The 23817-nt window shown below is 40.2% G+C and overlaps 1 protein-coding gene across 5 annotated transcripts in view; it reads right to left on the bottom strand.

Annotated features, from left to right (window-relative positions):
* Nucleotides 1–23817, bottom strand: part of CLTCL1 (clathrin heavy chain like 1) — a 34653-nt gene that overhangs the window by 6087 nt on the left and 4749 nt on the right. For 3 of the 5 annotated variants that reach the window (XM_015643756.3, XM_015643751.3, XM_015643753.3), the window contains exons 2-30: nt 19981–20188; nt 19332–19334; nt 15702–15970; nt 15272–15433; nt 14715–14828; nt 13414–13587; nt 12947–13144; nt 12382–12582; nt 12106–12258; nt 11447–11569; nt 10493–10630; nt 10133–10297; nt 9597–9777; nt 9082–9245; nt 8804–8929; nt 8382–8524; nt 7560–7794; nt 5629–5751; nt 5055–5200; nt 4459–4642; nt 4086–4278; nt 3448–3605; nt 3190–3354; nt 2905–3012; nt 2326–2493; nt 2094–2243; nt 1161–1292; nt 710–820; nt 14–184 (exon numbers count right to left, since the gene is read on the bottom strand). In XM_015643756.3, coding sequence (XP_015499242.1) covers nt 14–184; nt 710–820; nt 1161–1292; nt 2094–2243; nt 2326–2493; nt 2905–3012; nt 3190–3354; nt 3448–3605; nt 4086–4278; nt 4459–4642; nt 5055–5200; nt 5629–5751; nt 7560–7794; nt 8382–8524; nt 8804–8929; nt 9082–9245; nt 9597–9777; nt 10133–10297; nt 10493–10630; nt 11447–11569; nt 12106–12258; nt 12382–12582; nt 12947–13144; nt 13414–13587; nt 14715–14828; nt 15272–15433; nt 15702–15970; nt 19332–19334; nt 19981–20188 — 4566 coding nt within the window. The remainder of the gene's footprint in view (nt 1–13; nt 185–709; nt 821–1160; nt 1293–2093; nt 2244–2325; nt 2494–2904; nt 3013–3189; nt 3355–3447; nt 3606–4085; nt 4279–4458; nt 4643–5054; nt 5201–5628; nt 5752–7559; nt 7795–8381; nt 8525–8803; nt 8930–9081; nt 9246–9596; nt 9778–10132; nt 10298–10492; nt 10631–11446; nt 11570–12105; nt 12259–12381; nt 12583–12946; nt 13145–13413; nt 13588–14714; nt 14829–15271; nt 15434–15701; nt 15971–19331; nt 19335–19980; nt 20189–23817) is intronic. The other 2 variants (XM_015643752.3, XM_015643754.3) reach the window with 1 other exon arrangement.

Genomic DNA, 23817 nt, shown 5'->3' with positions numbered 1-23817 from the left:
GTCATTAACTCACCTTATATAGACGGTCTTTCTTGCACAGCTCCACACTCTGTTTCCAGCGGTTGTTACCCTTGTACAAGTATGCTGCAATACGCCTAAATTCAATTAGTTCATGCTTTTCCAGACGCTGAGCCAACGTTATGTTATCAAAGTTGTCATAGGCATCAATGGAAGCTCTCAAACCCTGTTTCAGAGAGAGTTGTTACACGTGCTTCCAGATGGCAGCAGGTGAGAACTAGAGTAGAGAAGCATCTAATCATAGTACACAAGTGTTCCAGTTCTGCCAGCTGCTATGGTTGCAACTTATTTACCTAAATGTTTCATGCACCTCTCCAAAGAATATTTTCTAACAAAGCAAGATGTTAATCTTGGTCATACTGGGTCCAGAGAGAAGAGCTAGTTACATTAAAAGACAAAGCGTGTCTTCAAATAGCAGCCATTTGGGCCAAAAGCAAATTTATTTACAGAAGTGCTGCCCACTGCGTACACACCTGATACTGACCTTTTTGAGGTCTGTTCTGAGAAAAACATCTGTGGCACACACTTTTCTGCAAATCATTGATGTCTCAAGACTCCTGCCTGCTAAGGGCCTGACTGCACGCCTTCTCTCTTGCTTTGGAAAAGTGTTATCTTCTACTCAAGGACACTACTGTGTATTTTTGTCAGAGGACCATCCCTCAGGCTTAGCAATCTGTTTTTTGGGGCTCACCTGGAAATCTTCCTCTTCTGTTAAAAGGTTGTTTAGAGCTTCATTAACTCCTTTGTTGTTGTGGTTCTGGACTGAACGCAGATAAGGCTTTACTAGAAGTAGCTGATTAACCTGGAGAGAAGATGTTTCCAATACAAGATTAAATATAGCAATCCTGACACTGCCTTCTTCTGAAACAGGTTCCCATTTGTTATTACAAGAGCTTGTGCTCATTGTTAAAACCCTTCAGACAAGGTGTCTTGTATTACCAGGAGTAAAGTAAGTCTCCAAGGCCAGTAACATAACTCTTCCTGCATTTCCCATATCAAGCCAGGACTGGGCTGCTTCTCAGTCCTTTATACTGCAGGCAAAGCTACTCAGCAGATGCCAACTCTTATTTTTCAGCCAGAGCCTGGAGTATCTTAACTTCAGCAAGAGGACTTTGTGTTTACCTATGCTCTCCCAAGCTCACCTTTGAGAAAAAATTGACTGTCCTGGTGTGATCCAGTCGTGGAGATAATACAAGTAGGAGATCATTGATCAGCAGAGGTTTGTAGTCTAAGTAGAACTGCAAGGCTTTGTAGTACAGCTCCACATTGGCCACCTGCACGATCAGACACTAGTTAGTACTTCAAACAGAAGTAAACCTAAGGTGCATAGTTTGGACCACTTAACTCACCACAAAGTTTATGTGACTCTTACTAAACAACAGCTTAAGCTTCCTTCTAGAGGTCAGAAGTTTTACACTTACGCAGAATTCTTATTCAATCCTATGACTGCTTCTTGTACCAACTTCTTCCAGACAGTGAAATCCAAGGCTACCAGGGGCATTACAAACCAATTCTAATCTATCCACTGAAGAGGTCCTGGCACAGGCAGCCCACTACAGTTAATACGACCATTTGTTGACTTCTGAAGCCAGTGAAGACTGCAGCCTTAAAAGGTCTTTAAACTGTTTCCTTGAAGCCCCCAGTGCAGTAAGAGTGTACTCAGTCTTAAATCTTGTTTAAACTATTTCTTGATTCACTATTCTCTGCTGTCCTCATGGGACTTCCCACCCCATTTCTCACACTGAAACAGCTGGAAACATATGCAGAAATCTTCCAAGAACAGTTACAGCCTCAGACTAAAAGAAGCAGTCAGCTCAAAAGTATTAAGGAGGTTAGGCCTCTTGCTTGTGACCTATGATCCTGTGCAGTCTCTGAAAACATTCTCTGCTAGCTGCAGCCACTCAACAGAATGTGCTGCACAGCAGAAAAGAAACTGTATTCAACTGATTGAAGTACAGCAGAAAAACTGAGTAGTAGCTTAAGCAAACTGTTTTCTAAATAGCAATTCTGTTGTACATTTTTTCTTTCCTGAAAGAAGCTTTCAGCACTTTGCTTCAGTTAACCAAGTTACTTACTTTGGCAATTATATCTTTAAACTGGCCTTCTTTCCAGGCATCAGTGGGATGATTCATCATAGTAATTATTGCATTGTCATACTCCTCATACTTGTCATAGAGGAATACAAGTTCTGCCCAGAGATGAGCCTGTTCTGCAGCTCTGAGCACCTAATAAAACAAACAAAAAAATGAACCAGGTTTTATTCACTGGCAGCTTCCCACCTTCACTTGCAGCTACCTTACTGCATACCTTTGGAATATTAACTCTAGACCAGAAAAGCTCCAGATGTTCCCTCATTTTTTGAGGCTTGAATTTGGAGTATAAGATGGCAAGTTCAGTAAACATCCCCATATGAGCACGCTCTAGGCCCAAAGCAGCTTCCAAAAGGGCAATCAGTTCTTCAAAGTAGCCACGATCCTGGATGTTAGGAAAAGAAGGATTAATTAAGCTTGCTAAAACACATATTTACTTAAACACAACATGCTTTGATTTCCTCTCCATTGAAAGTGCTTAGATTTTTGATTCCAATGAGGTTAGAGAATTATAAAAGAAGGCACAATGGAAAACTATTACCTCTCCATTGACTACAGAAAAAATGCATGTTGCCACTAAGAAATATAGAGAAATATAAATATATATATTATTATATATAAATATATATATAATAAACAATAGAATAATAGTATAATAAATATATAGATAAATACAAAGATAGTGGACAAATTAATTTAGATATTAGCCTCCAGTGTATATTTATTTTTTTTCTCTGAGCACTTTATTAGCAGATACAAGTATGCTGTAGAAGTCTTCTAGCATATTAACAGTTACCTGATAGTAACTGATCAGCTCCTCAAGTTCATCAGCATGGATAACAATGTGTAAGCCACAGATCTGTGCCAAGCGGAATTCTTTTCCGTCCACACAGGCGAAGCAGACCTGTCATGACAGTCAGCAAATGTATTAGGACTGTATTAGGAACGGTAAAGTGACAACAAGCAAATAGTTAACAGGACAAAGCTTTTACCAAATTTGAGATTTACTAACTGTTCCAAATAGGTGTTTCCATAATACTTGCTCTAGAATTAAAATCTACTACCCACAAGTTTAAGTTACCTCCTTCCAAGTCCTTGTGCTATTGGCTTTGCGGCCACTGTCCACGGCCGCCTGATACTCCCCGAGGTGCACCAAGGTAGATGCCAGGCGAGCAAAGTTGGATACGTTGTTGTAGAGAAGTTTAGCTGCTTCATACATCCCCTCTTCATAACAGCGATCACCGACCTGAATGAGGAGTCCAAGGTAAACAAGTGCAGCAGCAAGAATGAGGGGTCAGCTAAGCAGCAAGTCACACTTGGAAACTGGATCAAGACATACCTGTTGTATATGGGCATTATTAGGGCCACTAATAAACTCCTCCAGTTCTGACAGACGATTAGTTTTTGCCAAAGCAAAAATAAGTTCTGTCTCTACATAAGACTCTCTAGCCTTCTTCCTGGCCATCTGTAAGAACTTGACCAGGTCCTCCCAATTATCTGGAAGAGAGCAGAGATAAGGTCCTGTGTTTAGTCATTCTGTGTTGTTTACCGTGGCCACCTTAGGGACAGTTTTCACTAGCAGGCTCAAGGCTCTTCTCTACTACGATAGTAAGCCAATTCCGTAACTTCAGCTATGGACAAAGTCACCTTCAGGTAAGACTGGACTTCTTGCTACAGATCTGCAATCCAATTGGGAAGCAATTGTGCTATATAAAACTAAATAAATACATTACACTTAGTGACATTATAGGTAATGGTCCAAATTATCTCCACAGACTGTGTGGAGATATGTCTGGTGTAGCAAGACAGACAACCTTGTTGACAGGAATCTCACCTAACATTGACTGATCCATTCCATGTACTGACTGTTCCAACTTCCTCTGAAACAGAATTCCTAAGTCTCAATAGCCTCTGCTGCTAAATATAAATGCAATAACCTAGCTCACATCCAAGCAATTTGAAGATGCTTTGCCTTACCATTTCTATTAGCTGCCTGAACAACTTCCATGTAGGCAGATGGATCATCTGCCTTTATATAGGAGTCAATGGCTTCCTTCACCAAGTCCTTCTGGAGCTGTGCTCTGGCCAGCTGGCTCCACACTGCTGGTTCATTACATCTCTCTGCAAATTCATAAGCACGGTCTAAATTGCCAATGTGCTCAATCAGCACCTGTTTGAAATTGAAGTTCCAAGTTAAAAATTGACATTTTGTAACACTGTCCATTTTAACAGAAGCCTTTCTTCAAGTGTATATACTGCTCTGTGTAAGCAGTATTAAGCTAACTGCTCTTAGAACAGCCTTTCTTTCCAGGGAAGCATTCTACAGCATCATACAGGAACCACACCTCACCTGAATTGCTGAAGTATTGACATCGAATTTTCTGAATATAGCAAAGGCTTCCTCATATAGCTCATTACTGATGGCAATGTTTGCAATATCTGGGGCATCATAGTTATCCAGCCGATTGATGTATTCCATCACTCGTGTGCGGTCAGCCTTAATGGCAGTCAGGATCAGCAGGTTCTGGAGATTCCTTTGGTTAACAGAAGGCAGAGGCTATAAGCAGTGCACAGCAACACCTGCTTAAGTGACATGGATTTTAAATGTGAAAAAATAAACCCACTTCCTGTCACTGGAAATAACATTTCATCCCCAGATTGAGAACCACTGACATTTACCTTCAAAAAGAAGGTTATTTGCCATATAAGAATATTGCTTACCAATATTAGTGTTCCCTGTTCTCAACACATCACTGCAAACTGCACAGTGTGAACTAGCTCTGTTCTTCAAGCACAAAGCACTCGAAATTCTAGCTTTTCGCCTTATAGTAAACACTGAAGAGTGCTTGGGTCTTGCAACCAAGAGGCCCATGATAACCTGGATCATTCACAACCTAAACAAAGGCACTGAATAGGCAAAACTTGAGGGCAAAGCTCTCCTCTTACCTGTGTTCACTGAATACAGAATTATCCAAGACAATTTTTTCCAATAACTCAATCAGTTCATTTGGCAGATCAGCAGTCATGAAAGCTTTCACAGTTACAGAAACTTCCTCTGGATCCTGTGTCTCTGATAAAGCTGTTTGGACAACCTAGATTCAAAGGCAATAATCTATTAAGTGTTTTCCGTAAATGAAATATTTGTCCATTTGTTATCTATCCAGTGAACTATAAATTAAAGCTTCAGAATTTTGAGAGTGTTTTGATAAAGACAGCAAGAAACAGCTATTACCTGTACTTTACAGAGAAGTAAAGCCTCATTTACATCTGTATGGGAAACAAATTCACTAGAGGAAGGTCATTCTCCAGGACAGAAAAAGAATCCTACTGGTAGCTTAGTGGTTACCATGAAGGTCAGAATTAATACCTGCCACTTTAACTCTTACAAACTTCTATATGGTGAGATGGGGTTTTAAGGGGCCTTGTTGGGGAAGAATGCTACTTTAATGCTCCATAATGTTTCTGAGACATCCTGAGGTCTCCACACACTAGAAGTTTAACCTTTTTTTGTTTCCTTTACCTGGTCAATAAGCTGCCGCCTGAATGGGTTGTTTTCTTCCAGTACATTTGCCCAGAGCTCAGGGTCCTTCCTGCGTACCAGATAACGAGCCTCGCTCTTAAACAGGGAGTTCTCATTGCACACCTGAAGGAGAAGTTACAATTATTGGAATTATTATTAAGGGTCTGTACTGCAAGACAGGTTTAGCTAGCTATGAACCAGACAGTCTAGAAGACTGACTAGAACTAATTTCTGACCAATGCTAAATGCCACAGACAAGTTCTTACCCAACCTCTGATCTGGAAGGCTCATGGAGAAGGTCTGCAGCAGAATTTCTACAGCTTCTTTTGGTTTTGCCCAACACACAAACACTCTGACTGTGGCTTCACAGTAACTATTTGCTTCTGGTTGAAGTGAAGACCTGCAGAAGCCTGAAGAACTTAAGTTTTAAATCTAGAAAGTGGAGCCACTTGCCTGGGCAGTGCTAAGTAGCGAACTGAGGAATGGTGCAGGTGTTTAAAGGTAGAAGTAGGTTATGTATTTGGTGTCATTAGCTTTACATGTGTTTACAAGTGTTCAGAATAGCAAGTGGCTTGGATTCTCTTGTTAAGGTGTTAAGGGTACAGAATAAATGTGAAATTCCTTATAGAAGTGCACCATGGAAGAGTTACAAGTCATGATCCTATTCATACCACTAGCTTCAACTTCCAGCTAGAAGAGTAGAAGCCTGAAGGCCTAAGTCATCTTGTAGCAACAGCTCACATTGCCGGTATCCAAATAAGCCCGTGGAATCTCAATTACTGTACTGTAAGGAAATCAGTACTAGCACAATTTTGTTTTATGCTTTACATTTATCAGTTGCAGGAGTTGATCCTTCTTCTAGGAGACAACAATAATAAGTCTCAAGAATAATTCTTACAGGAAGATCATTTCTCCATAACCAGAAAAACCTCAGAACATCAGTTCCAGAAATAAACTGGTACAGACCGGCTTTAATGGTTAACCAAAATGGTAAAGTTTATCCTAGCAGTCTCCTAGCAAACAACAATTCAAAGCCACCTTCAAATCCTGAAATAAAGGAGACAAATGCAGCCAGCCCTTTTTTAACAGCTACAGTGCAACTATTACTTAAAAATTAACCCCTTCAGGCTGGAAAGCCATCCACTTTCAGCAGCAAGCCTGGATTGTACTACCATTCTAATGCTCACAGCTGATATTCTCTGCATATACCAGTATGGAAGTGCAAGTAGGAGAAGAATGCTTTTCTCAGCAGCCACAAGCACTACTGGCTTAATCTGACATTAAGCTCTGGTGTTCATATTGAGACTAGAAAGTGTTAGAGAACCCTGAGAATTTCACTTGCCCTTGAAATTCTGAAGGATGTTCTAAGAACAAGCTTAAAGAAAGGAAAGGAATGCTATTGGAGTAAGTTGTTGTAGTTAGACTGTCAACATTTATTTTCCTTGTTTCTGGTTAAGTACTGGAGCAAGTCTAAGGCTCAAAAAAAAAAAAAAAGTAAAAAAAAAAAGGAAAATTACAAGTCCTGTTTTAGTTTTAGGGAAACTTTTTTTTCACTGTAGGGCTAGTTGACAGCCTGTTCATCCTGTTAAGCCTCCAAAGCTCAAAAAAAAATCAAATTAACAAAGTGTTAATGGTAGGCATATTCATTACCTGGGCCTAATAAACAAATTAATTTCAAGTAGAATCAGTGGATGAAAGACATGGATCCATTCAAAGTTCCACTTATACAATTCCAGCTTGGACATATAACCTAAGTTCTTTTCATCAGCATAAAAATTACTGTCTCCACATAGAAGAATCCCACCTGCCTCAACTCCTGAGTGAGACTGCAGGACAGGATTCTTCAAGTGTTAGACTAATAGCCAGACAGTCTTCCACTTCACGCAGCAAGTAGTTCTTTTAAGCATGTTTATAAACATAGTTTTGCTAACCTTTATGAGTTCCAGATCACACTGCCCCCTCTCATAAGCAACGCAGGCCAGATGAGGGTCCCTCTTTTCACAATATTTGCCAACTACACGGCTGTCATAGTAAGGATTCTCACGAAGGAAGCGTTCTGGATTATTATTACTGTCAATGTAGATTTTGGCCAAAGCATTATGTGTCGCAGGTTCTTCACAGCCTTCATGAATCCTTGATTCAAGCCATGGCAACAGCAACTTAAGCCTTTGAAGAAACAAACATTTTTGGTTTTTAGTCAGACTGACGTATGCTTGACAGTTAGCACTCAGTACCTGGCCTTCCCTTCAAGCAAGTCTTCTGGTCAAACTCAAAAGCAAACACAGACCAGCCAGTTATTTTTTAATAAGATCTGCAGTCTAACATCAATCAGGGAAGGCTGCAGATACCCCTAGTTTTACAATCCCTCAACTCCTGTTGTATTAGCTGGCAGTTCATGCTTAAAGCCATTTGTTCATTTTACAGGCACTATTAGAAACTAATAACAGAAGCTGCTGTGTGCCTGCAGCTAGACTGTCAAGACAGTTTGATCCAAATTTACTCCAAAGGCACATCCCATGGCTGGCTGTATGGGAGTGTTCAAAAGCCATATTATACATCATACAGTGCTGTCAGGTGTTCCTACATACCACAAACAATGGAAAGACTGACTAGCAAATTTGAACTGCTTTTCTATAAAGGAACACAAAACAACATTAGTACTTTATCATTTAACAAAACTGCATGCAATTCAATCTGTGTATAGCAGGGTCAGGGAAGCCCAACACTGGTGCCTACAGATGCATTTTCATTACCGATTTCTTTTTTCCACTTCAGCCACCAGCTCATCTGTGGAGAACTGCCCTCTCACCACCATGATCAAGTTCTTGATGACATCTTCAGAACAATCTACATCAAGAAGCCCTCCAACCACTGCTGGTATACGGCTAGGATTCACCTAGAATCACCACCATCATTAAAATTAGTTATTAGCATTACTAATAATGCACCCCCAGCCTTCCACGTGAGGAAGTTCTAGCTAACCATTTCAATTATGCTTCAGAGCAGAGAACATTGAGTAACTAACATTTGTATATACATTCCAGGAATAATGTTTTTGAGATAGACAAAAGGCTTAATGAAGTGCCTCTGCAATGGGAAAGTAAGCAAAAAGAGACAGCAGATTATACTGTAGTATGTTAAGCTCCTTATAATGAAGTAAAGAGCAAGTCCTTACCTTCTGTACGTAGATCTCGATATACTTCTGCAGATTATTGCGATATAAATAGAGCACCAGGTCATGAACAAAGTCAAATCGATCGCAGACAATGATCAGAGGAAGCTGATCTGTGAGCTTTGCCTCCTGTATTTTGTGTGAAAGAGGAAAAAGCAAAAAATTATTCATAGCCATGCCAACTAAACCTTTTTGGCATTTCCCTCCATTAGAAAGGTGTAGTTCTGCTGCTAAGCAAAACATACAAAAGGACCCTTCAATCCCCTGGGTGGAGTATTTACCTTCAGAAAGTTCTTCACTCGTTCTGGGTTATAGCAGTTACTTTCACGGCAAATCCTTTCCACTTCCTTTATCTGACCAGTCTTGCAAGCTGCCTGGATATACTTGAAGTGAACATCTGGATCCTGGCTAAAGTTTACAATGGAACCCAAGAAATAGAACAGTCCTGGAAAGAGTCACATGTGTTTAACATTGTTAGAAGTGAAGCAAGTGAAGGCTGCATGGGCTTCAGCTTGTGACTTAGTTCAGCCTTGCTGAGAGTAGCTTTCAGTCAACTGCAGGGAGAATCAGAAACTTCTTTCAGGTTTCATCTTTCTTTCTGATCTTTACTCAAGAGAGCTAAGAAACCATCTAGAACAAAACTACCCCTAGAACTCACTGTGATGAGCTCACTTTCATAAGCGTATCCTAAGATCCAGCCATGTGACCGGTACCTCTCCCATAAAAGCTACAATCCTTACTGTTAGCTTCAATCAGTCAGTGCTTCCAAGTAAGCTGCTTCCCTCTAATACTGTACCTTCATAGCTTTTGAAAGATTCAAAAAGCTCCACAAGAGACTGGGTGCCAAGCTGTTCATGGTATTTAGAAGCAACTTGCACACAGAGCTGTAGGTTTTGCCTAATGTTGGCTGACAGCATAGCACGCAAACACTCCACGGAGTCTTCAACAGAGAGAGAGCCAAAGAAGTTCACAAGCCACTGCAAAGAGACAGAAATTTTACTCAGTAACTCACACAGGATTTGACTGATTTCTAAGATGTGCCAACTAGACAGTTTCTACCCCAGCTACTAGAGAGAAGTCTTCCATGAACTAAGACCAAAGACATAAGAAACACTCACTGTATTTACAATTACAAAAGTGCAGTTTGGAAGTAATATTTGAAATGTGCACTTGGGAAACTGAGGTCAGATTTAAGTCACTGATACAACTTAATTGTTAACTGGACAATTGTTCTTGAATCACAGCTACTTCAGTACCTACAACCCATCTTCTGGGAGCTGCAGAAGTGCTAAAGACTGTTCACATCACTTTCTTACTCTGGACAACACTTACCTCAGGATTCAAGAGGTGAGTATGAACAACTGCTCGTTTAATATCATAGAGATCCGTGTAGTGTTCCAAAGCTCGCTGGAGCAAGCCTGCCTTTTCACACAGCTGGGCAACGTGAGCACGATCATAGTGTGTAAACATTTGGTTTCCAAGAATGGCATCTGCAACCTACGAGGTTACATTTCATATTCAGACTGTCAAGAGAATCACAGCAGCTCAGCCTACAAGTTGTTGAGAAGTCACAGCAGTGACTTACTTAGAATACTTTCACGTTACTAAACAGCTTATAGATAACTGTATCAGACATCCTATTTTGTGCAAATCCAGTATTGTCTCTCCCTTTTTGGAGGAAGTGGGTCATACCTGCGGGGCATGAATCAAATTCATTTCCAGGAGACGGGTCTGAAGGTGGCCTTCTGCAGGGCGGTTGTTTTTCAGGGCGTCCAACAAAAAGGATGTGCACTGCTGCAGAAGACTGTGCTCCATGAACACATCCACAATCTGTTGAGATTAGTCAAGTTAGAGAAGAAAGGTCTATGTACACACATGTACATTTTTCTGTGTATACAAAAAGCCTGGCTAGACAGGTGTCCTGGGGTGATGTTATGATACTGTATCCCCTATTGTCTGCTTTATGCCAAGATTTTAACTTGTCTCAAACCCAGACACCAGGCTATCACAGCACCTAGCATGCTGCATTCCCTTGTTTTCATAGTATTATTATCATGGTAATAGAGAGACAAGTTTCCCATATTTCCTTCTTCTCTAGAATGGAAGAAGTGCATTACTCTGAGCTATTATGCCAGACTTTACTATCCACTCTTATTTACTTCTAACACAGCATGCAAAGCTCATCCCTTCTCTCTTTTTGGGATAGTTGCTAGAAGAAAAGCCAAGACTTTTTCCAAGTAGCTTCAGTTACTTAATGATGCAAAATGTTCCCTTTATTTCTCCATCCATTTAACAAGAAGTGGCCAATGGCAGCCAGAACTGAAGTTAGGATTATTTGTTCATCTTCCTATAAATTCTCTGCATGGGGAGATACATGCTCCATTAAAGCCAACGGCAGGGTAATAACACTATTGCTTAGACTAAGATTGTGGCAGGTTTACTACCAATAAACCAGAAAGCTTCCACAAGAACTTGAGAATGCACTTGCCTCTAAAGACTCGATGATAACCAAACCTGACTAGACTATTTAGTAATTCCTCTAATCAAGATGACAAGAGATGTGAACCAGGCTTACCAGTCCCCAGAATGGTACTGCACTATTCCCTCTGTGTAGAAAGAGACCAGTACCCTTGTTGTAGGCCTCACCTGGTTAATGTTAGCCAGTGGCTCCTCGTCCTGTACCAGCATCTGAGAGAACTGCAGGCCTTGTTCTGGACTGACTCTCATCACACTTCTCAGTAGGAAGATCCAGTCTGGGGTATAGCCAACCTAGATATTTCAGAAACAGTCATGTGTATTTAGGAAGCTTCACGCTTCTGTTAAACCTTCAGGTTCTTTAGCACAGGGACTATAAACTGTTGGGAGCTCATAGTGCCCATCCCCCATCTTCCAGGAATTCTCAGATAAAAGCATTTCTTGTCTGTTGACACAGAAATTCGGTATTCCCTTACTTAGTAACTGAACTTGTGCCAGGGCAATTTTCTGGCTATTTAAGAAACTGCTAGGAATAATTTTTTCAACAGTGCTAAAACCCTATTTATCAAGTCCTAAACTTAAAAGTGGACATTAGGCAATTTTTGTTTCTTTATGCATTACAAAACAAAGTCTAAGAAATTTAGGAATAATCTTATCTTTATTCCATAGAACAAGCTTAAGCCAGTACATTAAATTAATACTTCATAAAATTCTGGATGTTTTGAAACTTATTTTTTTCAGACTTTTTAGACTGTAGCAATACATTATGATTTGCACAATGGATACATTACACGTAAGGCAGAGCCTGTACTTTGTGATAAATGATTTACCTTCTTAGCATACAGCACTATTTTCTGGAATTGACCAGTTTCAGCAAAGCACTGAATCACTTTGTTTGGCACATTAGCTCGAAGGTAGACACTGAGTGCAAGGGTTGGGTCAGCCGTCTTCACCAAGTCTCCCAGCTCCTCAGAGCACTCCAGCTGAAGTCAGAAGTAGTATTTTGTCAATCAGAATAATTCAGAGATGCAGCATCAACAAAAGTATTGCTCACACTCAATTGTTACAAGGCAACAGAAGGAGGCTACTGTCATGGTTGAGCCTACCTTGTCTTCCTTCAGCCACTTCTCCAGAAGCTGTTTGCGGCCCTGCTGCAGGACGGGGCGACAGAGCTCCAGAGATTCAAACTTGTTCAGCTGTCCCTGGTCAAGCAATATTCCAAAGTACTGGAGCAGGGGAGAGGCCTGCCCAGGCTGAGCCGGTACACTCTGGAACTTCCTAATTGTATCACTGGTACGTAGAATTCCCTGAACAGGCACAAGAGAGAGAGAAGCAGTGTTTAATTAGTGAAGACTGAATAGCATTAGTAAAAATAGTGGGTTTTAAGGATAAACTGAACGGTTAAACCTTCAGGATAGAGACCATCAAACCAGTGACTTTCTAGCAAGAAGTTAGTGGCCACAGAAAGTCCAGTCTGGTTAGAAATGGATAGCAAATGCTCCTTTATGGGATACAGGGGAATGTATTAGTCAGAACCACTACCAGACTGCAGAGAACTAAAACAGCATTTATGTTTTGAATTTGAAGCTCTGAGATACAAGTGAGCTAAGCAATCCAATAAGCTTAGGCAAATTTCCACGATTTCTAAGCTTTACCTTTGGAGTTACTTACCTTTGGTGCAGATGCAGCTACTTTAGCAGCATCTGCATAGTTTCCTTGAGCAAACAGTGTGTTAAACTTTCTGGCAAATAACTCCTCTGCCCCAGCGAGGTTACTACGTATAGCCATTCGCAGTCCCAAGTCAGGATTCTGGAGAACATTTGTAGCATAGTTCACTATGTTGTCTTCCTCAACACACACAGAAAGCACCTGGAAACGACAAGAGGCATATTGAGGAGTACTGACCTTTCCACAACTACTGTGAAATACAACAACAAAATGGCTACGCAGTTTATCAGTGAAGGAGCAGACTACTAAAAAACCAAGTTCTTCTCTCTGTACTAGGAGAGATAAAATATGATTAATCAAATAGTCACTTGCTCCCTTCCATAGCATTTGTTTCATCAAGTCCCTTATCAGGTTTGTTGCATTCTATTTGAACTTTAGAAGGCTCAGAAACGGAATGGTGGCTTTGTTACCTGTCCTTTTTTATTCACACCAATAATGCCTGAGGTAGGTTCATGAGGAGCTGTGACAAAGATAGTATCAGCACTGATACGGTTCATGTAGATGCACACTCCAGACTCCAAATCATACATGTGGATATATCCATATTTCGTGATCAGATAAATAACACCATGCTTAATTCCAATCTGCCAAAAGACAGGTTTTTATTAGTCAAAACTAGTAAGATTGTAACACTTCAGACAGCTGCCTTTAGCCTAGTCACAAGAAAGTACTGCAGCGACATGCCTTTGTACTGACACTAAGAACAAATATAGCTTCAGGCTTCTTCCTTTCAGACTCAAAAGCAATGGATCAGCTTTGCTGGCCATTTGCAGGCGTAGTTCCAGTGAATAGAGAGGTTGAAGGGAAATCAAAATTCATCTGCAGCAAAGAACATACTCCTCATCCTAATAAGCCAAGCTGAGGAAAAAAGTTTGGGCATAATTAGCATTCTAGACTAGATATGTCAGTACAAGTTTCTGTTCAGAAATACTAATGAGATAATCCCATTCTCTTCCAACAAAGCCTACCCAAAGCACCAGCAGAATCTAAACCAAGCTCATCTACTGAGTACTCCAGTTTATCTGTCAAGCCAAAACGGTCTTAAGATATAAAAGTACTCTCCCCTTGGAACAAGTCTTTGGATGTTTTGTTAATTAATAATAGAGCTACATGAATCCTGCCATGCATGCACCTTAGTTATGGGCATCTCTTGGTCTATTTACGAAGCTGATCTATTCGACTTGCCAGCAGTCTTACGCTCCAAGATAGTCTGATTTTATGACACAATTTCTAGTCCTAGAGACATGCTAAGTGAAATTTGGTTTGTGATAGCAACCAGCTCTGCTCTTCCCTGAAGAACCTCCCACTAATGCCCCAAATTGCCTTTTCTGTGCTGCTACTACAGGAGGTATGCTAATATTCTTATCTAGAACTTGGAACATTAAGCAGGAAGTTGAATAGCCAAAGTGATGGATATACTCTCCCTGAAGACATTCTCAGGGTTTTTTTTTGGGGGTCTGTTCCATTGGTTTGGGTTCTTTTTTTGTAGAAGTTTTGTTGGGCCTTTTTGTTTATTATCTTTTAAAATACAGGAACAGTCTATATATTTAAATTACTGTTTTAATGTCCATGCTACCTCCCACAAACCTATTAACACCCCTCCCAGAACGAGGAAGAATGACAGCAAAGCACTATAGAAAGCAGTCTTTACAACAGATGTCAGCTCCTTGCTAGGCTATAAAGCTCATTTTTTTGGGGGTCAAACATTTACCTGCATTGCCACCGGAAAGTCTGTTTGTGCCTCAGGTGGGAAAAACACATCAACAGCTTTCTTAACAAATGGCTGATTTCCAGTAGCTGGCTGACCTACTTCGATTATGTGCAGCTAGGAAGAAAAAAGTTCATGTCACAAGATTGCCTGCAAGTACAGCCACATGAAAGAAGTTCCTTTCCTCAGATGTGCTGCTGAAATCATCTGCCACATTTGGCCAACACAGTCTGGGGAGCTGTGCTCCACATATTCAGAATATTAAGTTTTCTAGAACTTGATAAATTAAAAACCTGGGAGAAGAATAAAAAAACCAAAACAACCATGCTTTCTATGAAAGTCAACTATTCCTATTCAAGACAGTCTGTTCAAGACATTTTGAGTCACACTTGTCAATTCATTGGTTTCGCAGGAAAAGACTAGAAAGGCCAAGGCATTTACTGTGGTGTTACCTTAGCCCTGCACAGACTGCTCAGCAGTTGTAGCATATTCAATGCTACTGAATTCAGTTTGATGCAAACCTTCCTATGGCACTACAGGAACATAGCTGCAGACTTTACCTTGCCTCCTGCAGGACTCCTCACAGCAAAACAGAAGAGGGTAGAAGGTTTGGCATTTCCCTCTATTTTGAATTCTGCAAAAGCTGCTGCATGGCCTTCTATAGGTTGGGAGACTTTTCTATCAACTGAATACAGCTGCATTGCACCAACCACGCGATTTTGCTAGAAAAAAAGAAAGGTCAGCTTTTAGAGATAAGATTTCAAATGTTTGTAGCAAGACCCCTGGGACAGCGAACTAAAAAGCAGCAAATGCCTCTCATCCCCTCCTCCAACACTTGAACTGAACTAAAAGTCAGGCTATTCCTACATAAAAGATAGTTTTCAATTTTTTATTTATAGAAACCAAAGTTAGACTACAGCAGCTATTAAGACAAGTGGGGCCATGGCTTTCCCAATTATCTTCATAATATGTTGGTGCCAGGGAACTTACCTGTGCTGAAATTCCTATCAGCAGCAGCCATTTTTGGTGTTCATCTGTTCTGTAATTGATGATTTGGCAGCCTGCAAGACTAGCATGTCTATCAAACATCTTTTGGGGTTGTGATTCTCCCTCCATGCTCCAGTGGTACACTGCTGTCTCTGTCACCAAGGCAACTGTATTCACAGATATCCATTTCCAGAAGATCACTTCCTCTGCCATTGTGTGGGCTTTCATTTTACTTTTCATCTCAATGTTAAAGATCTGAAGTGTTTTCCCGGCTATTATGACAAAATCCAAGAAACATCACAGATCAATCACCATAATGGCCATCCTATGGTTTGCCCATTTACAAGCACCCAGTTTAACCCTCTGTTCCAGTGGTGTTACAGACAGGGTAGTGTCCTGTCAATCTCAGTCTCCTTTGACACTTGACTTTAACAGAAGCCCCTCTCCACCCCCAACACTTGTACCATCCCAAAACCAAAAAAATCTCCTTATAGACACTCACACAGACATTCCAACAACTGACAAGCACAGACACTTTCACCATAAGCTGTTGTAAAAAGACAGTCTAAGCTACAGAGCTTGTGTAAACTCTTGTTTAGTTGGCAGTACTGGTACGCCAAGTTGCAGATGTCTAGTAGATGTCATTCAGTATAATTAATAGAAAGAATGGCTCCAGCTTATGTCAGTTTAGTAGCTGCTGACCTGGACTGGGTCAAACAGCAGGAGACTTGAAACAGCTTGAGACAGCCAAAGATCACAGTTCCCATTTTGTTTTCCTGCTGGGTGAATTGCACACTGAACTAGATGGGCTTTGTACAACAAGTGCCTACTGAAGAGGACAGTCAAAAGTTCAGAAAGACTGTAGGAAGGTTTGGAGCTTTAGTTCCAGTTAAGATTACTTCTTCATGGTTTAGGAAACTATACTTCCAGGTTTAGGCTTGATTTAGTAGTCCTTTTAAACAACCAGAAGGCCTACCCTGTTATGTAGGCTTAAAACCAATGCTAATTGAACCAAACTATAAAAAATAAAGGAATCAATTCCTTTCATAAAGTCAAAGTAATGCTTTATTTTACTGCAGATGAGACAACTCTGCTCCAGGAATTTTCTTTTCTGTTCACAAGACACCCACTCAGACTGCTGGAGCACTGGCTTGTAATGCCATTATTTCTATCCCCACTTCAGAAGTGTTTCCTGTTAGTAACACTTGCGACTGCCAAACTGGGAGATGTTCACTGATAGATAAAGGCTGCTGGCCACCAAGAAACAGTATTCAAGAGTTACTAATCCCAAATTAATAAGTATCTTGAACTGCTCTGTTTTAGCATAATTTATACATAAATTGATCATGTTAGTTTAATGCAGTGCCAAGAGACAATGCAAGACTTAAGAGCTATTGCATGCAGCATTTGCTGCCCAGTTTAACTGCATAGAGAACTATCAATCTGATCAACTACATCCTAGGAGAGCTTGCTGGTTTTCCTGAGACCAAAAGCAGCCTGCTAATGAATACATTGCTCTGCACATGCACTTAATGTGCTAGACAGATGCAGTAAGCCCAGGCCTGTAAAGTGATAGCTGGAAACAGCATATTTACTGTATTGGACAACAATTTGTCCAGCAATAGCTTGGTGCTATCAAGAGATGGATTTTGAACTCCCACAGTGTGCAGCCTCACATGCAGCCAGGAGATAAGTAGTTCTGGAAGGGTTCTGGTCACCATCTAAACAACAATCCCAATATGTGCATACAGAAACTGCTCTTAAGGACAGTCTTCCTGAAGAGGAAGCAGGATGTCTTTCCTAGTTTTAAGAACATAGAAGAGACTGACAAACAGCTAAAAGCTCATGCTTGTCTTCTTTCTAGACTAAATTTAACTGCCGTGTCACAGTTGGAAATGGCTGCTACAAGCTTCACTAGGCAGTTTAGCCCTGGATATTTGGAGCTGCAGAAGCCACCATTTACAACCCCCTAAGTGTGACAACATATATTCAAACTTCACTACCCTGAACTGTAATTAAACTACAAAAAAAAAATCTGTTATTTGGATCGAGAAAGCAGGATCTGCTGAGGGCAAGTGTGCATCTGAGTCTTACGTCTACTTGAACATTTTATTAGGCCAAGATTTGAGACAAAAAGATTTAAGGCTTTTCTGATCAAACTACCAAACTGGTGAGTCTATTTAGACTATACAGGCGTAACCAAGTAAACAGATTCAATTTTTGAACATCGAAAGCACAAGAATTTACATTTCAGTTGACTGGTGCATGACATTTCTCCATTCCACAAAGAATGGAAGCACCCTCAAATGCTGCATTCTCCACTTACACCCACTGCTGAGTACTCCCAGTACAGAGCAGCGCAAGAAGACCAAAAACACAAGGACAATGTATGAATCTCAGTACACCAGGAGAATGCCACATGCAATCCAGAAATGAAATTGTGCATACTGTATAGCAATTAAAATCAAGAACCATTTCATTTCTTTTTCTGAGGGTGGGTTTCTACATTTATTGCTCTATAATCCTGGGATTACGAGCAACTCCCCATCATGGCACACTGAATCACAATACATAACCATTTTGACTATTGAAGCCTCACTCAATCAGCAGGGAGAAGTCTGGAGTGACAGACTTAAACCATGTTTTCAGGTCATCATGGATATCGGTTAGGTAGCTCTATTAACTCTCTGTTTTACCCAAACTTCTGATCACTAGATTATTTATAGAAGAGATCAAGTTTGCAACACTTGACAACACAACTTTGAATGTCAACATCATTAACTCAACCTTGTTGATTCAGAGGACAGATTTATTCACTCTGAATGGATAGAACAATACTCCTTTTGAGCAAGTCTTAACTAGAAAGAATAAAGCTATATTCTTTGAAGCTGATGATAATCCATTCAGTTAGTATATTAGACTTAAAGCCAGGTTACGTAGATTCCTTTTAAGAGGTGGACAAAGCTCTGCTAGTGTAGAGAAGGCACTTTCCTTGCCAATACAGCTTGTTTAAAGGGGTTCAAGATAAAGTACAATAAGCTCTTAACAGATCTGACTTTTTTTCATTATTACCTTTACCCATACCCAGGGTAAGGCAGTCCTTTGCAAGATGCATAACTATCTCAGCTGAATCACAGATTCAGCTGAAGTCAAACATTTATTTTAGTTCTCACCTGATGTCAGTATAAGCCTGAGATCAAAGAAAAGAAGTTAAAGGTTTTGCACCAGCTCTGAGGACAGTTTCTTGGACCCCAAGTAATTTCACCATAATTTTTCACAATAAAAAACACACTTAGGCAGAAATGAATAGCACACAGGACATGCTAGCAGAGGTCTCTCATAAAAATTTTGTAACTTCATTTTGTCTATCAACTGTACTTCAATCACATATACACACGAACATTAAAAGCACACTTTCCTCCTTCACTTGGTACAGTCAATAGTCAAAACAGCCAAATGGTTAGAAACAAGCCAATGGAGAACATGATCACTGTAATACCAGTTGAGGATTAAGATTCCCCCACCTGGCCATGAAGTGAACTGTCAAATGGCTACCTTAAAGTTCAGTACTTTTTATGAGATTGGACCATTCTGTACTACCAAACATACAATGTCAGGACAAAGTTCACTCACCATCTGTTTAGATAAGATGCAGGAAGAAAAGTACATAGTCAGTAACAGTTATTGAGATTAAATACCAGATGTTGGTCATTTGAGAAAAGAGCCAGACATGAATTAAAAATTACTTATTTGAGCTCAAGAGTGCTGCTTAAAGGCAGTAACAACACCACAGGTAGCAGTAAGCAAAGGTCTTCTAGCTTCAAGACCTTGTGCTTGTTAAACTTGTTTGTTATGTTTAGACTTTTACACTTACTGGCCAATCTTATGACATTTTTGTCACTATCGAGTCAAACCTTCAGAGCTACAAGAAATGGCCAGGACACAGCAGAAAATATGGCTTTACACCACTACTCATCTATACAAGTGCCCATTACGTTTACAATACCTGTTTAAAGGGAAAGTACACCAGATGCTGACCTGGTCCTCAATGAGGATAGGAGGCTGCAGTGCCAGGTCCAAGCATCTCACACCCACTTGGAGGCAAATCATCCAAAGATTACTGAAAGATCTACTGCCAAAAATACAGCATGCAAGTTCAGGCAAGAATTCTTATCCTCATATACATTCTTCTTAGAAAGTTTACATGAAGTATAAAAGCATTAATAAGTAGTAATAAAGCTTAACAGTAGTTTTCATACTGCAATCATAAAGGGTTACTCACCTTTTAGTGCTATTACTTTAGAGGCTGGATTCATGATGGCACTTTCTGCAGAAATTGGACGTCTGATGGGTGTTGTTGGATCACTCATGTCAATTATCACTACTTGTGCCTGCTCTCCTACTTTCTCCCTTATGCAGATGAACTTGTCAGATTCCATCGTGAGGGTGCTGAATCCAATGTTTGCTGGATTAATACCCAAATTTTGGAGCTAGAAAGACAAAAAAAAGAGTGCTTTATTATCCTTCCTGTGCTGAAGGTCTAACTCAAGCCTCTGTGTCTAAAACCTCCTCCAGAAGGAAATGCAAGACTGACAAGCTTCTCTGATTACAGTGTACACTACTGAACTATGATTTATCTTCTGAGTCTTTTCATTCCACAGGGAATGAACTACACAATTGTTGATATCCAGGTCCTAAAGACATTCTGAAGTCATACTGTTGATGCAAACTAAAAGGAATTTTAACTTATGTGTTTATTGTTTAACCTGGTTCTAGTAACCTGGTAAGACTCTATCAGCAGTAGCATCACTATTCCAGTTTTAGCAAGGCTGGTAAATTCAGTGTTCAAAACCTAAGTGGCAGAACTACAATGTTCAACATCAGTGGGTAGTACAGAAAGAATCAATTACCCTTATGCAACCCACTCCTGGCAAGTACAGAAGGAAGTCTACACAGCAGGTCTCAACTGGCCTACAAGTGAACTTTTTCATCTTACTTCACAGAATACCTAATTCTTACCAGTGAAAGATAAGAAAGATGTGTTAAACAGTCATTTCACCTCTCCTTGCCCAAGATGTCATGCCATTAGACTCAACAACAAAGGCAGGGATTGTAATGCAGGCCTCTTCCAGCCATATGCCCAGCTCTAAAAACATAATTTGTGCTCAACCACACAACAGCAAAAACAAAGTAGTTACTCTAAATGTAACCTGGAGTAATTTTGAGCTGCCAAATAGACTCCTCTACAAGACAGGTGTATCTCATTTTCATCCTTTTGTGTTAACTTTGTTTCCATTCACTCTCAATTTCAGTTAACAGGAGGAGGTAGCAGGGAACAAACATCACTGTTTCACTGATCCACAGTAAATCAGATTTACCTATGCAGCACACCCTGGTTTGGTACATCTGTAAACTGCATTTTATGTAACTGTGACAAACCTGAGCACCTGCTTTATGCCCCAAAGCAATGTTTTCAAGCACAGGAACTATATTAGCTTCAATGAAGCTTCTCAAAGGATTAACCTATACTGCTTTTCAGTGCACTGCAAGTGAAAAATTACTGCCCTCAAGGAGAAAGGATAGAATCTACCACCAGCATCACTCAGTCATTACGCTCTTTTGCTACACAGCAACAGGAGCTTCATACAATAGACTGAATCCCTTGGGCAGTAAGACCCATGATGGCATCACAAACACTGTTTTAGTGTGTTTGAGCAGGCTGATCATGGCTTGCTACAGCTTCTGTAATGCTACTCACTAAATCGTAAATTGGGTATGTAACAGAGATACCTTTAAGTATGGTGTGTCGGGACTGTGCCCAAGAATGCCTCAGGAATTGTTTGTATTCTGTTGAACTGACTAATGAAGAGCTATTCAGCCCAGTAACTGCTAATCTCAACAGACTCAAGTTTCAGTACCATAATATAAGCCAAATCTACGAATGTGTAAAAGGTCATTTACTCATTCCCATAAAACTTTCTCAGCAGAACAGAGAGCCATTCAACTAACACCTCACTTTAGGGGTAAATACTTAATACACAACAGTAAACTTCAGCAGGTGTCATTCATTCCAAAAGAGAATCAAAGTTTAGGCACAAGGACATGCTTACACCCAGAGTTTTGAAAACAAATCTATGAGGTAGGTGGCTATTACAGGCTTTTGTGTCAGTAAGGAAAGAAATTTTCATATCAAGACAACTCGTGCACCTTTCATATGTAACACACAATGTTTTAGCACCCAATAAACATGCAAGTTTATCATCCATCAACTTCTGTGATTTTGAGTAACAGAAAAATAAACAACAGGCTCTTAATTCCACTGTTCTTGCTCGCTTGCTCTACATCAGACAATGTCCACATATTGTCACAAATTACATGTTCAAGCAGTTGACACTTAAGCACTTTGATGCTGAGTATGTTCCAAGTCCATCTGCCAACAGAATACAGTACATGGTAAGAGATTGATTGTCACAGGAGTAGTCAAGAGACTTAACTGCAGCACAGCTAAGCTCCTAAAATGATTTAATTAATCCAAATTCAGATGTATTTCCAGAGTATTGAAGCAGAAACAGTTTTTTTCAAGGTCTCTCTTCAATTAGTGTCCTTCAGTTTGACCTACTCTTCAAGACACAGCCCCTGGCCACTCATTTTGCAAAGTGAGAACCTTGAGGCATTTCCTTGAAGTTAAGCTTTAAGCCCACCAATAGTCACTTCAAAGCCTCATCCCTGTGCAAGAAAACATTCTGGGGTATCTTCACTAAGACAAGTATGATTTGGCATCATGCTCTGGGTATTAAAATCTTCTGTGTTAAACTATTATAAAATCTAGCAAAGGCTTCAGAAAAGGTAATGCTAAATTCTCCTTGTATCACTGCCATCGTTATTATTAGGGAAACCCGTCACATCTTTTAAAGGCTAAATGCCAGTACTCCCTAAAGGATGGTCATGTGAATACTGCAAGCCTCAGTCAATGTTCACAGTTCACAGTTTAGCGGTCTGAAAACACTGAAGACTGTTCTTACCATTAGGGGAGCAGTAGGTATCCTCCTGAGATAAGTGAGGCACTGTAATAGGCACATTCCTTACTGACTATACAGAAGAATATGAGCAGAATCCCTCTACCATCAAATAAAGGACATCAGCCATCACTTTTACCCTGGATGGGACAAATCTTCCACAATGATCTGAACAGTGTTGTTCTAAAGCACCTTCACCTCCTTCCTCAAGCAGAAAATTAGCAGAACTTTATTACAGGAGGTAGCAAGCACTTAGCTATCTATCTTAGAAGGCCTCAGGTGAAGATGCTACAGGTCATTACAGAGGTTATTATATATTAACTAGTGATTTTTCAGTTTATTTTTATAAAGGAGTGAACAGGCCTCTCAACTACTACTAAATTTTCATTTTTTATTATGCTTCTTAGGCAAGCAGTACGCTCTCTCAAACTAAGGTTGTTTTCTTCTGAAAAGAAAGATTCAGCATTAGTCATTACAGAGGTGTGATTTACTACGATTTCCATGATTCCATTTACCATCATTTCCATTATTTCACCCACACTCTACTTCTGAGTAATCCAGTAAAGCCCTACCAAGCGCCCCCATGTAGGTTACAGCAAGCCCTGCTGTAGGAGAAAGGGTAACAACATTCTGTTCTACAAGTAACAGCCTAAAGCCTCTCCTGCCCGAACACCCATTAGTGAAAATGGTTCTACACTGTGCGTGTAGCTGTCAGGCTGAACGAACCAGATAAACAAAGATTCTTGCTTCACAGATATCTAGTACTACTACAGAGTGGATTAGATACCACAAGACCTTTAAGCATTTTACAGATATTGAGAACCTACTGAAATGGTAAAGATTAAACCAAGATGCATTATTTGTTTCTCAACATGAATTAAGTCACAAAGATATTCAGGATGAAAGACCATTATCGATCAGCTATTTAGTCTCTCCCCCTTCTTTACCAGCATTGTTCCATTTGCTAAGAAATAAAGTCAAGATGTGTCTTTTACACAAGAGCTCTACTAAATATTGAGCTTTCTAATGTATTTCCCTTACTGTGGAGTGCAGTGATCTAGACTGAGCCAGCACAGACCAACTCAGATACTGATACCTCTAGT

Source organism: Parus major, chromosome 15 (genome assembly GCF_001522545.3).
Source record: "Parus major isolate Abel chromosome 15, Parus_major1.1, whole genome shotgun sequence".
Lineage (NCBI taxonomy): Eukaryota > Metazoa > Chordata > Aves > Passeriformes > Paridae > Parus > Parus major.
Note: the sequence above shows the minus strand (reverse complement) of the source record. Positions and strands in the feature narration are given on the sequence as shown.